The sequence below is a fragment of the Nelumbo nucifera genome, chromosome 1, assembly GCF_055504915.1.
Source record: "Nelumbo nucifera cultivar China Antique chromosome 1, China Antique-T2T, whole genome shotgun sequence".
Classification (NCBI taxonomy): Eukaryota; Viridiplantae; Streptophyta; class Magnoliopsida; order Proteales; family Nelumbonaceae; genus Nelumbo; species Nelumbo nucifera.
The window spans coordinates 191,835,656-191,849,879 of NC_142649.1; the positions used below are offsets into that span (position 1 = coordinate 191,835,656).

At 36.8% G+C, this 14,224-nt stretch overlaps 2 protein-coding genes across 2 annotated transcripts; one reads left to right on the forward strand and one right to left on the reverse strand.

Annotated features, from left to right (window-relative positions):
* The first annotated feature begins 809 nt into the window (after window positions 1-809).
* Window positions 810-3,141, forward strand: LOC104611836 (DUF1499 family protein). The gene is made up of 7 exons (XM_010279069.3): window positions 810-1,076; window positions 1,187-1,243; window positions 1,338-1,463; window positions 1,580-1,649; window positions 1,742-1,834; window positions 1,940-2,053; window positions 2,834-3,141. Exons 1-7 carry the CDS (start codon window positions 931-933, stop codon window positions 2,885-2,887), a joined length of 660 nt encoding a protein of 219 aa, XP_010277371.1. The 5' UTR covers window positions 810-930; the 3' UTR covers window positions 2,888-3,141.
* On the reverse strand, window positions 2,980-12,569 carry PBF1 (N-terminal nucleophile aminohydrolases (Ntn hydrolases) superfamily protein). The gene is made up of 7 exons (XM_010279068.3): window positions 12,410-12,569; window positions 12,218-12,325; window positions 10,689-10,770; window positions 4,961-5,090; window positions 4,742-4,884; window positions 4,582-4,668; window positions 2,980-3,339 (listed from the first exon to the last, which is right to left on the reverse strand). The coding sequence occupies exons 1-7, from the start codon at window positions 12,457-12,459 to the stop codon at window positions 3,265-3,267; spliced, it is 675 nt and encodes a 224-aa protein (XP_010277370.1). The 5' UTR covers window positions 12,460-12,569; the 3' UTR covers window positions 2,980-3,264.
* Between the last annotated feature and the right edge of the window lie 1,655 nt (window positions 12,570-14,224).

A 14,224-nucleotide genomic window follows, 5' to 3' on the forward strand; every position in this document is an offset into this window, starting at 1 on the left:
GAGAATATCAGTTATCCAGCTAACTAATACCTTCCGATAATAGGGCTGCAATCGGATTGGCCCAAATTTGCATTTTATAATGCTTTGAATTTGGACCTTCGGGTTATTTAAGAGTTAGGCCCAGGCCCAGCTCAAAAGATTAAAAAAAAAAAACAATTTCTTGGACCCGAGCCCAATCCAAGGACAAAAAAATCTAAACCCAGTCCGTTTAAAATTTTGGACTGTCAATTCAGGCTCGGGTTTGGCCCACCCTAATTACACCCCTACAGAAGAATGTTGAAATCGAACATACCCCAACTTTTGCTTGGAAAACACTTGTTTATGTAAATACTTACCTAAGTTATTGGGCCAAGCCTTACAGGTGTCGGAACGGGATCTGCTCCTCACACTTGGGCGCCTCACATGTACATTAAATGTGGATTGGGAACAACTCCCGTGAAAAATAACTTATAAGCACGGGAGAGATTCTCAATACATGGTAAGATGTACGTGTGAGGCACCCTACGTGAGGAAACAGGATTCAATCAGAGCAAATTCCATTCGAATATCCATCTTAGCCTTATATTGAAAATATCTCCCCATAGAAATACGGATTTTGCTCTGACTGAAGCCAATCTCCTACGTGAGGAGCACATCCGGTCTCACCGGTATCCTAATTAATTGTAGTTTTGATTTGCCACGTCACCATGAATTAGCCACGTCAAACGACGGATGGCTCACCTGCGAGTGACGCAATGGCGCATCGAGAGATTGGAAAAGATGGCGTATTATGCAATTTATGTGGTGGTAGTGTTAGTAATGGTATGGACATTGTTCAATGGGGACAATGGACCTCAGTTTAGACAACTATTTTAAAAGTTTAAGCGCAGGAAGAAGAGGGGAAAGCGAGGTTCATATCGTTTTCACGACCTTCTGTTCAGAGCTTCGAACATGGTCTCCATGGCTTCTTCTGTAACGAGACCGAGCAAATACTTGCATACTCATAAGAAAAGGTATAATGGGTATCCCCCTGCTCCCCGCATTATTATAGCTTCACAGCAACAGCAGAGCAAATCGACCGACCAAATGGGACGAAGGTACCGTAAATCTCTTCGTTTGGAAAGCTCTTTCTTTTGTTTTGTATGCATTGTGTGTTCTGGAGAAGTTAGGGTTCTGATAAGTTTATGAAATTCTGAGAAAAATTAAGGGAGATCGTATTGAGAAGCACCGAATTCGCTGTCATTGCGGCCATCTTCCACTTCAGGTCCTTCATTCGAACTCCTTGTCCATCCCGCTATTCTTATTTCTCTCCCTCTATCTCTAAAATTTCTAGTTTGGGATGTATCTAAATGTGACAGCGGAACAAAACCCAATTACCTTGGAGTGCAGAAGAATCCTCCAGCTCTAGCTCTGTGTCCGGCAACTAACAATTGCATTTCAACTTCGGAAGGGGTCAGTGATCTCACCCACTACGCCCCACCTTGGTAAGCTTGCTCCGATCCAGTTTCAACTCTGTATTAATTACAGTCAGAAAAACCTATGACATTTAAATCATCTGTTGGTCATCTCTTATCTGATTATTCTAATACGAGACTTTCAGGAACTATAACTCTGAAGGACGGAAAAAGCCGATCAGTAGAGAAGAGGCAATGGCCGAGCTTATCCAAGTGGTATAACTATAAACTTAAAAAGTTTCTACTTTCTAGGGAGTGGTCTGAAATATTGGATTGGACTGAGCTAAATTTAAGCATTACTTTTGCAGATAAAATCAACAAAACCAGACAAATTTACGCCACGTATAATGGAAAGGAAAGACGACTACATTCGCGTAGAATACGAGAGTCCCATCATGGGGGTATGTGATCGGCAAGCGGATATTGTCATTCTTCCTTTTATTTATATGAGTTGAGGTTTAAATCATAAAATCAAAAGGTTTTCATTTTTTTCTCTGTTAATACAGTTTGTCGACGACGTCGAGTTTTGGTTTCCACCTGGGAAGAAATCAATCGTTGAATATCGGTCTGCATCTCGCTTGGGAAACTTCGATTTTGATATTAACAGAAAGAGAATTAAGGTATCAAGCCCCATTTTGAGTTTTGATAGCACATAGAGGAAAAAGCAATTCTTAGTTTCTTTCTTGTTTATCAATCCCACAAAAATGATCTTAGTTTCTTTTTTTGTTTACCAATCCCAGAAAAATGGAAGTATTGATATGTATCGAGTCGGGGGCTTCCTGATACCCTTACCAGATCCGGTTCAGAGAATGGATGGGCCTTAAACCAGCCCTTTTGAATTAGATTAAAAAAAATTAAAAAAATTAAAGAAATAAAAAAAAACTATCGATACTGCCCAATACACCACTACCTGCATATCAGGCATATCAATATTTTGAACCTTGCTACAATGTGAATTATTTTCTTGTTACCGGTTCCAAAAATAAATCAAAATCATTTGACTTGAAAATAAATTGTTTCTCAATACAAAAACACAAAAAACATGTTCTTATGATTTCTATATTAAAATTTTTATTTTTATTTTAAAAGTTAATATTTTGTTGGTTTAAAAATCATGTACTGTTTTTTGAAATAAAACCAACTCATTTTTCCTTTTGGAAACAAAAACAGAGTTCAATGTTCTTCTGTAATGTGGCAATTCCAAAAAAATAAAAATTGAAAACAAAACCAATCATGTTATAGAATGCCCCCTTACAAGATTACACAATTCTTAATGTTAGCTTATGTTGCCTTCTGAGCAACCAGCTCATATGCCCACGTTTGACTCCGTGGGGGTTGGGCATTTGTGGTTAGCTATCCATGTTGCATGCTTTATTAATGAGTTCTTAAATATGTAACAGGCCTTGAGATTGGAGTTAGAGAAGAAGGGATGGGCTTCAGAGGGGAGCTTCTGAGCTCACTTACTAAACCGTTATGGATCTTGGCTCTTGACTCTCAAGAATGGATGGTTGATTAAAGTTATCTGTCTCCATTTGTAAGATCAAAATAACTAGAAATTTTCAAGGTTTCTATCTCAATAAAGTTGAAAGGGTTGCGAAAAGTCTCCTAAGACAGCCTGCTCACTTGTTTGAAATAAACCAACATCTGAATGTATACGAGGATAATAATGAAAAATAGAAAACATCAGGCATTCCCCGGTTTCAATTACATGCATCTGCATCCAAGACATTTCCCTGTTGCAAGTAATTGTATGTGCTTTCCAAGCAAAAGATAAACATCCGAGGCCGAAATACCATAACAACCATTGACGCAGAAGCAGTGGTAGAAGACATCAGTCTTTCCTCATTTCCAGGTATTCTCGTCGAATACCGTCTGCTTTTACAACGACTATTTCCAATTTGTCTCCCTGCAAAACATTGACAACGGATTAACAAAGACGATGGCCCAAATCGAGTATCATTGATGGCTTGTTCTTTATCTTCTTAATTTCCCCTAATCTGGCCTCTAAAATAATTAAAGTCAGAATCTCAAAGGTGAGAGCTAAAAAAGAGGAGAGAATAACTATATGCTAAGAAGGTTTTGTAGATTGGAGTTTCCGATGATAATCACTAACTGATGATATTCATCAGAAATCGGGCCAGCAATAGCTCGAGTTCATTGAAGTATAAATCAACTTAAAGGACAACCTACCCAAACCATGAACAAGGTACGACAGGCTGAGCGATGTGACAAACATAAGATAAAATGCCTTGATAAAGAAAAAAAACAACAATGCCGCAAATTTTTATATGGACCAGTTCCTCAAGGACATTTTAACACAACTAATAGTTAAGTTTCAACACCAACAGAAACCCAATTGCAATCACACCGGACCTAGCAAGGGTGGAATGGGTCACCAACTCACCCATTTAACCAGTATATCTTGAAACTTCCGTCTGATAGTTATTTTTCCATTACCACAGTAAGAGTCTTAAGAGTGAAATTTCTTAGATACTTTAGGAATGCAAGTAACAACCATAAAAAGAGGCACTAAGCTACCTATGCAAGTAACAATCTCCTTTTCAGAAGATGCTCCAAAAATCAACCAAAAATAATAAATTTTGAGATGCAATATCATTTAAAAGAAACGGTAACTATATGCCATGTAATATCATTTAAAAGAAATGATTCTTCGATCATCACCTGTTCTGTTTTATTTCAGACTGGTCCAAACTTGAAATATGAAAGAAATTGCAAATGGAACTCTGAGCAGGCTTGACAGAGATAATAGTAAATGTCAAAGTTGGGTTGCTTGGTAAGCTTCCTGCTCAAGTTTGGAAGGAATACAAATACAAATATGTACAATGCAAATACATACAAAATACACAGTTTTGTATTCTACAAATTTGTATTTGTACTCCTTCCAAACTGTGCCTTCATAAACAACCTAGAAATCTTCCAACTGGCAACTTTGTTTGAAGATGAAAAGAAATCTTGTATTCCTCTCCCCATCCTTTTAATAATACAAGGTTGTGTATGGTGTCAATATCCATAAGAACTAGATTTCATAACATTTTTGCTTAATACACTGTAATTTTTGTCCCACGCCAATTAGTATCTAGATTTTCAGACAAGAGAAAGAAGTATAAAATGGAAAGAAAAAACTTACAGAGTATATGTCCCTTTCAACTGCAGATGCAAAAACATCCTTCACCAAGTCAACTGCTTCTGATTCCGAGAGTGGGGTCACAGCATCCTGCAAAAGCTTGCATTAAGTTGATGGTCGAGATGACTTGACAACCACCAAGATATTCAGGTCAAAATCTCACCTTGGCAGGTAATAAGAGAGGGCTAGGAGACTTCAGCTTGTTGTCCAAGACAGGCATGATCAGCGTAGAACCAGAACCTTGAGTACTGTATCCAACCCTCTCATAGGATCCAACAGCATCATACGTGAACACACAACCCTTTCCTAAAGGAGTAATTTATGTGATAACCTTGCATTGTAAATAAAGGCATATAATAGGTTCTATGAAATATAGAAATACCTTCATTGTCAAGGCCACCTAAGACATTGAAAGCATAATAAGGGAAGAAACGTTTGTAGTATAAAGTGTTGGAAAGGAGCTGAGCCATTGCAGGGCAGCTCATCTGCTTGTTGTGTTGATGCTGATAGATCTGAACCACAAGAAAAAAGGAACCATATATCAGTTTCCATACAGTTTCTCAAATTCCTTGCCTCTTAGAGCAATAATCCCCATATAACTGGATGCCACATTTTTGAAATCCAAGATGTTAAATTTTGGGCTTTAAAATGCAGTTTCAAATTTCTTCAAGAATAGAAGACAATAGGCATACTCTTTTGTATCTTCAAATTGAACTCTAAATTCTTTGACATTAAACCCTAATTTCAGTTCTAATTCCTTTGCTAAAATAGATATATAAAATCATATATTCTTGTATTTATTCTCTTCTTCCACATAAAAGGACCATTACACGATGTTGGTCTCGATTATCCAGGGTCTTGGGAGGGTGGACCAGATACGGACCTAACCTTTATTTGCTTGCATTAAGTGGCTGCACTCAGATTTTAACCCACATTCTCAAACTTGTCAGCCCCAGATTTTATCATTGCACCAAGCATACATTCTTGTATTTATTTTCTCTGATTCCACATAAAAGGGCATTACCCAATCTTGGTCCTGGCCATCCAGGATCTTGGGAGGGGTGAAACGAATACGGACCTAACATTCAGTATTTTCTTGTATGAAGTGGCTGCTCTCTGACTTGATCCTACATTCTCACACTTGTCAGCCTGATATTTTACCATTTTACCAAGCCATGGCTCATAATAGATTCCTTTTACTTGTCCAGCAAAAGAAAAGTTAAAAATAAAAATAAAGTGCATATTAATCAAGCATTATGCAACAAGATAAGAATAGAAGAAGTGTTTATGAATCTGCTCTAACTCTGCTGCTGGGGAAGGAGGAATTCTGTAGTCCATACTGGCGAACCTTCCAGAAATTCAGAATTATCAATCCCCATGCACATCTATGTGAGTCAAGTACCACAAATAAAGAGGTAGAAACAAGTTTTCCCCTCCCTGATCAGAAATCATCCCAAATCAAGTTCAATGACAGCCTGACAGGTTCAAGAGTCCAATGGAACACAAATCCTACCACACATTCCTATTATCCTATAACCATCATTTGAGGTACATACATGGTCCATCCAGTAAGATGATTTTAGTGCTTTGTTTCTGCAAGAATTACATTTTGTAGATACTTAAGTTTAATAACTTATCTAGATAAACAATACACAATTCCAGCAAAGTCGTCCAAGTTTCAACCCCCCCCCCTACCAAAACAAAAATCATTAGAAATCATCCTAAATCAAGTTCAATGCTATGTTCTAAGAGTCTAACGCAAGATAAATTCCACCCATCCATTCCCAGGGTCCTATAACTCATTAGGTGTACACACACAGTCCATGCAGTAAGAGGATTTTAGTGCTTTATTTCTGCAAGAACTAGAGTTACAAAATTCTAGTAAAATAATCCAAGATTCAACCCCCTCCCCATCACTTACCGCATTGCTTGTTAATTTCTAAATGTTTCTTTTCCCTATTTTTCCTCTTGTTTTACTTGAATTTCTGATTAAGGCATCCCAAGAACAATTAAAGGAGTTAGTTAGGACCAATGTTTTGTAACATGTCTTGACTTATCCTTGATGACCTTATCTATCAGTTTTCTCATTTGTTAAGGACACGTCAAGTTATTTATCAAAAAAAAGGACACATCAAGTTAACCACTCATCCAATTTGTAGCACACCCATGAGAAAAGGCTAACAAAATCATATATTATTACCTTTGCCCACTGGAATGTGTCAAATGTGGTAACAAGCCAACAGAAAATTCAAAAGATGCCAGAATTCTGGCCAGGCTTTTACTTAGCCATATTTTTATATGCTTGGATATTCCTTTAGGTGGCTAAAGGAAGAAGACAGTGGTTTGTGGAGTTATAACAATGAGAAGAAAAAAATTCAAATGGCTGAGTAGGGATATTGTGTTGCATTACAGCTGGGTGAAGAGGACTGCTAACTCATTTGCTGATGGGTTAGCCAAGGAAGGGGTGAATAGGGAATCTATATTTTGGGCTAACTTTTGACTTTCTTCCAATGTATTCTGTTGGTGGGGAGTTAAGACATTTTACCTCCCCCCTTTGTACTTAAAGTTTCACATAGTTTCATATCATTAATAAAGTTTCTTGTTACTGATCAAAAAATATATATATAAAATACATTGTGTCTTCAGTATCTTGAGTTAAGATGGAATAATAGAACGTCAAGGAGACGAGAAAATGAGACACCAAACTTTTGACAAGAAAATACCTTCAACGCGAAGGGAAAACCATTGGACCTAGTCCAGAGAAAAGTTTAACTATCTTAATAACAATGGAGTTGCAAGAAGGTCCCTTCTAGTCAGATAAGGTTAACATTAAGAATGGAACACGAACAACTATCTTGGGTATTACAAATAAATCACCATATAAAGGGTATTTAAACAAGAAAAATGGAAAAAAAATAACTCGTGTACAGAGGTTGCATGATTTTCTTCCAAAAGCACTATTTGAGAAATTGATCAGTGCACTGAATAAGTGGTCACATAACTAGGGACATATCACAAGAACCACGAGTCCAGAACCTTGGATAAAGAAACATATCAAACACCATAAAAAGTTGTTTTTGTTTTCCTTTCTTTCCCAATGCGTCAGGAGGTTTTCCCAATTCTTCTCAAGAAGTTTCTTATCTTCACCAAGAGGAAATATACCAAAACAATATTGTGATTTCAAGGGCCTCCAGCACATAAGGAGTTTACTTTTTCTTGGTCAAAAGGCCTTGTGGGTCCAATAAGGACAGACCCCAACAATCCCCCACCTAAAAAATTAGTCTCATGACTTCTATAAGTACAACGCTCCTATAAAATTCCTGATCATCGTAAGGTGGTGCATTCATCATCATATTTTAATCATAATTATTGATATGGTTCTATCCATGCTGCAACACTATATCCCAAATCCACTCATACATCATAATTCACACAACACATAACATGCATAACCTTTGTACAGAGACCTGAGCTGCTAGTTAAGCAAATTGCTAATTTAATTGTCACAACGAACAACATACTTCTCCTTGTTTAAAATAAAATATTCAAAAGAATCTCTCACCCACAATGTCTCCTTGCATACAGCACACCCCAGTTGTAGCATTTTTTTAACCTCAGTAGTGGATAAACCACATACATACTTTTGTAATCTCTATTTTCAAGGGATTGCTTCCTCTAATCCCAACATGGATTAAACAAAATCAACACCTTCAACCATATCTACACCTAAAAGACTTCTAGCATAGGCCTTCTAGCTGCAAAGCATAAACACATCTCAGGCTACTCCTTGAGATGCCTGAGAATCCACTTAACCACTGCCAAATGCTCCTTCCTAGGACTAGTAAGAAAGATACCAATATCACCAACTAATGCTGAAAATTAGCTGGTACCTCATGCAATGTAGATTGTAGACTTCCTAAAATCAACATTTTCAACCATGTCTACAGCTATAAAATCTTCTAATATAGGCACTTCAGATTACCCCTTAAGATACCCATGAATTAGCAAGAAACCCACTAATAACACCAATTAATGCCCCTAATTATAGAGTTTCCTCTTCACGGGTGGGAAAGAGAATAAGAACAATGCTACTTTTTCCATTTATTTAGAATTTTAGATTGTATGTGGTGAAACCCACATTCCACTTACTCTTTGTTGATTTAAGAAAGAAGCTGACCAATACATATTTGGTATCTGGGTCAACCTCTTCATAGTGCTTTTAATACTCATTTAAATGTAATTGCATTTTTGTGCTTCATTAATGCAATTATCATGTATCTCATGTAACTATAGATTTCTTCATAAAAATGCTTGGAAGAAGAGGCAGTCACCTCTTGTCTGGGTGAGATTTTCACTCGTTTCTTATTCAAATACACATTAAATAGCAATTTCTTGTTAATACCAAAGGGAATCTTTTCCTCTTTACACTCATTTACCTTAGGTTGCAAAAAGAACATCTTCTAACTACATTATTTTAAAATAGAAAGTTCGTGGTTTTCCCCTCATATTGGGCTTTCTATGTGGTTTTCCACACGGGAGAAAAACTTGATGTGCCTATTACTCTGGCCTCACTGCTTACTTGCCAATTCTATTCCAATAAATTAATTGTTTTGGTTATGCATGAAATATGTTTACAAGAATGATATGAAGAAAGATCACGGTCATATTTAATTCAGCCTTAAATATTCAATCCCAACTATTTTACACACTTCATCCCATCATTGAGTTCTATCAAGAGCCATGTTTTTGGTCAAATGCCCGCCTAGGCGACGACAAGGCACCCTTGGAGGCTCGACTCGCCCAGTCGCCAAGCAGTTTTGTGCACTAGGTTATAAAATACTTTTATATTTTTAATTTTTTGACATTATAATTATAAAATAGACATTATTAAACTAGAATATTCATTTTATGTGTTTATATACTAATTTCTTTTTATTATTTTCTTATTTTGTTAGGGTTTAATCAACGCAAACATTGCTAACTGCTGTAAACCCATGGTTCAAAGTATCGATACACCACTGTGTATTGGCAGAGGTGTATCGGTACTTATAACAATATTCCCCCTATTTTTTTTATTTCTTTGGTTTTCAATTTCATTTTTAAATATATATATATATTATTTAAAAAAATGGGTCCCCAAAAACACCTGTAAACAGGTATCGGGACCCCAAAGATACAATAGAATACACCTGATACGGGGTGTATCATATCGAAATTTTGATCCTTGATTGAACCCTCAAAAATTTCAAAACCTGAACCAGTAAGGGAAGAACTTAAAATTTTGTCTAATCAACACATTTTCTTCTTCCACATCTTCTTCTTCTTCTTCCACCTTTTCTTTTCTTCTTTCCTATAACAAAAGTAGGGGTTCAGCCCCTATATTTTTTGAATTTTCTTTCCTTTGTTCTTTTTCTTCTCATAAAATGTTGATTTTCTAGACTTAAACATGAAATTTATACTTCTCTTATGAAAATTATGAATAAGTAAGGAAAGATGGTTATGGAACCTAGGGAACTACCCTAGGATATATGGTTTTACTTTAAAAAAAAAAATCCATCACCTAGGTGTCGCCTAGGTGCCTCCTAGGCGACTAGGCACCCCCTTGTCGCCTAGCCTCACCTTGGCACCTTGAAAACTATGATTGTAAGTCCAAGTCCTTAGAAAGAATAGGACTGTGCATACTGGAATTTTCTCCTATACATGCTATGCAAGATGGGGTTTCAGCTTATATGAAGAAATTAGAAAAAAGTCAACACATTGATGGCATCATTTCAATACTTGTAAGTTGTGACAGGTGCATGACTACATTTCCAAAAGCTCTGGTCAAGAGGGGGAAACTCCCTCTTCTTTTATGTTTATTCTACCATTTTCCAAACTTCCTAGATTGTTTGTTCACACATTGCATATAAATGATAAGCAGAAAAAACACATTCACCTCACAAATTATAAACAGACAAACAGAACTACGTGGCACCACATTAGCTAATGGATAAAGAAATTATGATGTGGACATGCTTTTTATATAGTATATACTACCCTTTATATTTAGGACTTTAATGGGAGAAATGATGAGTAAAGACAGTAAGCTTTTGATTCTTCCAACCACTTACCAAGTGCCTAGCAGATAAAACTTTTTGTAAAGCTTTCACGTCAGCCTGAAATCCAGAGGAAGCCATCAGACACTTGTCTGCTCTGCAATATTATCAACATAAAGAACATAGTCAGGTTATACAAGTAAAACCTTTTTTTATCAGCATATACAAGTAAAACATTATTACAAACGTAATTCAAGGTGTTAACAACATTCACCACCATTAAAGTTTTATATTCCCACTACAGATTTTACAACATGAAGCACCCCTCATGATAAGAGCAATGAGATAGAAAGCTCAGTCATTCACTATAAAAGGGAAACCAGAAGGATAGTGGACTTATAAACCATTGATAAATGATAACAAAAGAATTACCATTTATATTTACTCCACAAAAACAGAACTTATCTTCAAGTGGGTTTAAATAAAATCTTGAAAATTTTCCCCCGTCTTCAAAAGAAGGTCATCATTGATTTTTTTTTTGAAAATCCTTAAAGTAAACTTCTTTCTGATACCCAACTCAGATTATTATATCAAATCTTATATTTTTGTAACAGGTCAGTTGTGCACAAAACAATCTGTTATGAAAGTTGAAACAGAAATCCCTATTAAGTGGAATTTTACCTTTTTTGATTGATAACAAGATCAACAGGATTTATTAATAAATAGTAGGTAGAATAAGAAGTGCAGCCGCTTCATCCATGACATGGTGAAGGGAAACAGCCCAAAGAACCAGTAAGCCACTTGACAAACATCAGCCAGATGTACATTTGTAGTTGTACACATTACACAACTAACTTGAATAATAGCTGTGCACCTAATATTTTCTAAACTCCTAGCAACGGTATCCACTTGGGAAATTATTGACCTCTAGATCCATTTTAGAGTTCTTCATCATTCTATCTTTCCTGATGGCATGCCTCAAAATGCCAAAATCCATCGGAAGATATGAAAAATCTAACCTATAATCACCATAGGATTTTTGAGTTTTTGCCCCTATATGGTATTAATTTAGGAGGAGGTCATTGGTGAGATGAAAGCAATCCTCAAAATCTTTCCTTTTAGTCGGAATAGGAAGATGGCTTTGATCAAATAGATTTTTTAATTGTTGAATTTGGGCCATCAAATTTCATCCTCTTTTCTTATTTTATTTTTTTCCTCACTTCCACATTTAGGTTTCAGAAGTGAAACCATGGAGCCAAAAGTCCCATGAGATCAAAGATGCAAATCGGGCCAGTAGAAATTCTTTCAACTATTCCAATTATTACCCCTATATTTCCTACAAATTTATTAATAAAAAAGAACTAAAAAAAAAACTAAAGCACCAAATCACCAATCACACCCCCCCCCATCGAAGGATGCCTTGTATGTTTTATACAAGAGTGTGGTAGCAATTCACTCCGATAATTTCACAAGCACAGAAAGAACAGAAGAAGTAGCCGTGTGGAGTAAGTACAATCAACGGAGACATATATCGCAACGGGATCAATAGCAATGCGTACAACATTTAAAACGAATCAACAAGGAGTAGAATGAAAAGGCAATACAGTTTGCAGATTTTGGAGTAATCTCGAGTTAATATGTTATAACCCGTCGACATTCGAGTATCTGCAGCTATGACACAGTAATCTACACCTGCAATCGCAACACATGTTCTGCAGATGAAGATTGTAGACGTTAGGGTAGGGAGTAAAAAATGGGAAAAAGTCACAAACGAAATCAAAAGGAAAGCAGCTTACCCTCCATTGTTGTCGTACGGAGACCAGTTGGCTTGCTGCTTAATACCCATGGCTTGGATCAGGAGAGTCGGGAGAGAAGACGAATGAGGGTTTCTTTGTCTACCCTGGTTTTAGCCTTTCGATATTCTCTGTTTCTTTCTCCCGAAGAAAAATAAATACAGATGAAAAAACTAAAAACGGGTTGTTTTCTAGATTCATAAACGGGTCGTAATTGCTTATAAACGGGTTGGATTTATTCCTCGTTGAAGCGGGGGTGGACGCCTGGATGGCTACACGATGAGCCCATGAGTACGCCCATGTTGCGATAACTAAAAGGCCCAATCGGCCCAGCCTCGCGACATGTGGTAGCTAGACCTGTTCATGGGCCGGGTGGCCCGACGGGCCGGCCCGGCCCGACCCTCAGACGGGCTTGAACAGGCTTTTTGGCCCGCGGGCTTAACCTCGGGCCAAAAAGCCCGGCCCGCATAAAATTCGAGTCGGGCTCGGGCTTTGCCAAAATAGCCTGGCCCGAGCCCGGCCCGGCCTGACCTATAATTAAACCTAAGTAAACCCAGCCCAACCTATAGTTAAATCTAAGTAAAAACCTTATGTGATGTCCATTTGAATAATTTTTTTTTGATTTGAGAAGGTTGTTGATTCACTTGTAGGCCCATTGTTCATTTAAATAGGGGAAAAAAATCTGAATTAAAATAGATAATGTCTATTTGAATAGGGAAAATTTTGATTTTCTTTTATTAGGTCGGGCTTCGGGCTTTTTATCAGGGCCGGGCTCAGGCCCAAGTTCTAGGCCCGTTGGTCGGGCCGGGCTCGGGCTCGGGCCTATTATTTTTCTATTAATGAACACTAAAAGCCCAACCCGAGCCCAGCCCGGCCCGGCCCATGAACAGGTGGTAGCTCAAGCGCTGTCAATGGACTCGGAAAGTCTAATTGTCGATTTAGGTCTCGTTTGGTGTGTCTTTCCGCACGAATTGTTGGCTATTTACAAATTTGACAATTTATATTTTCGTCGGTTGAGACATAAAAAGATTCTGCCCCAAAAATATCAATGGATTAGCCAAGTTTATAAATTTTAGAACTTGCATCCAATTAATAAAATCTACAGAGATTCTATCCCATCATATACAATTAAAATCCATATCTTATTATTATTATTATTATTATTATTATTATTATTATTATTATTATTATTATTATTATTATTATTATTATTATTATTATTATTATTATTATTATTATTGTTATTGTTACCATTTTATATTTACATTTATAAGTGAGAATAATTAACTTTTTAAATAGTTTTTATTTTCTTTTTTTGTTCTTTTGTCATTACAAACACGACAAGTGCATATTAAATCCAAATCTAATCCGAATCTAATGTATTAAACTGCAGATTAGATACAGATAATTGAGAATCAGATTAGATGCAGATGCAGATGCAACTGAGAATTCCTTTTTGTTTTTTTTCAAGTCTAGTTGAATTCCATCTAAACCCTAGCTTGTTACAGCCCTAGCTAGTATGGTACTTCCAAGCAGGGTTAGGATGGACAGTTGAAATACAAATAGGTGATTTTATGACATCGCTGCTTTTTTTGTGTTGTCATCTTGTTTTAAGATGTGTTATCCGGGGTGATCATTTATAGCCTGACCTGGCCCAACTCTCAAACGTTTGGGCTTCAGCCTATATTTTATGCTCAGCCTATGCCTAAAGTATATGCTGATGTGTCATGTAACAGTTTTATACTACACGAACCCATAAAAGCATGCCATACAATCTATATATACACTTAACACAATGCAATTATAAGGCCCAAGACC

What these genes read in the sequence shown, in the direction of transcription:
- LOC104611836 (XM_010279069.3), top strand. Translation starts at nt 931, where the DNA reads ATGGTCTCCATGGCTTCTTCTGTAACGAGACCGAGCAAATACTTGCAT. An exon ending in ACCGACCAAATGGGACGAAG is followed by an intron (nt 1,077 to 1,186) that starts GTACCGTAAATC and finishes AGAAAAATTAAG; the next exon opens with GGAGATCGTATTGAGAAGCA. An exon ending in ACGAGAGTCCCATCATGGGG is followed by an intron (nt 1,835 to 1,939) that starts GTATGTGATCGG and finishes CTGTTAATACAG; the next exon opens with TTTGTCGACGACGTCGAGTT.
- PBF1 (XM_010279068.3), bottom strand. Translation starts at nt 12,459, where the DNA reads ATGGGTATTAAGCAGCAAGCCAACTGGTCTCCGTACGACAACAATGGA. An exon ending in TTTTATCTGCTAGGCACTTG is followed by an intron (nt 5,091 to 10,688) that starts GTAAGTGGTTGG and finishes CTTGTGGTTCAG; the next exon opens with ATCTATCAGCATCAACACAA. An exon ending in CTCTCTTATTACCTGCCAAG is followed by an intron (nt 4,669 to 4,741) that starts GTGAGATTTTGA and finishes AAGCTTTTGCAG; the next exon opens with GATGCTGTGACCCCACTCTC.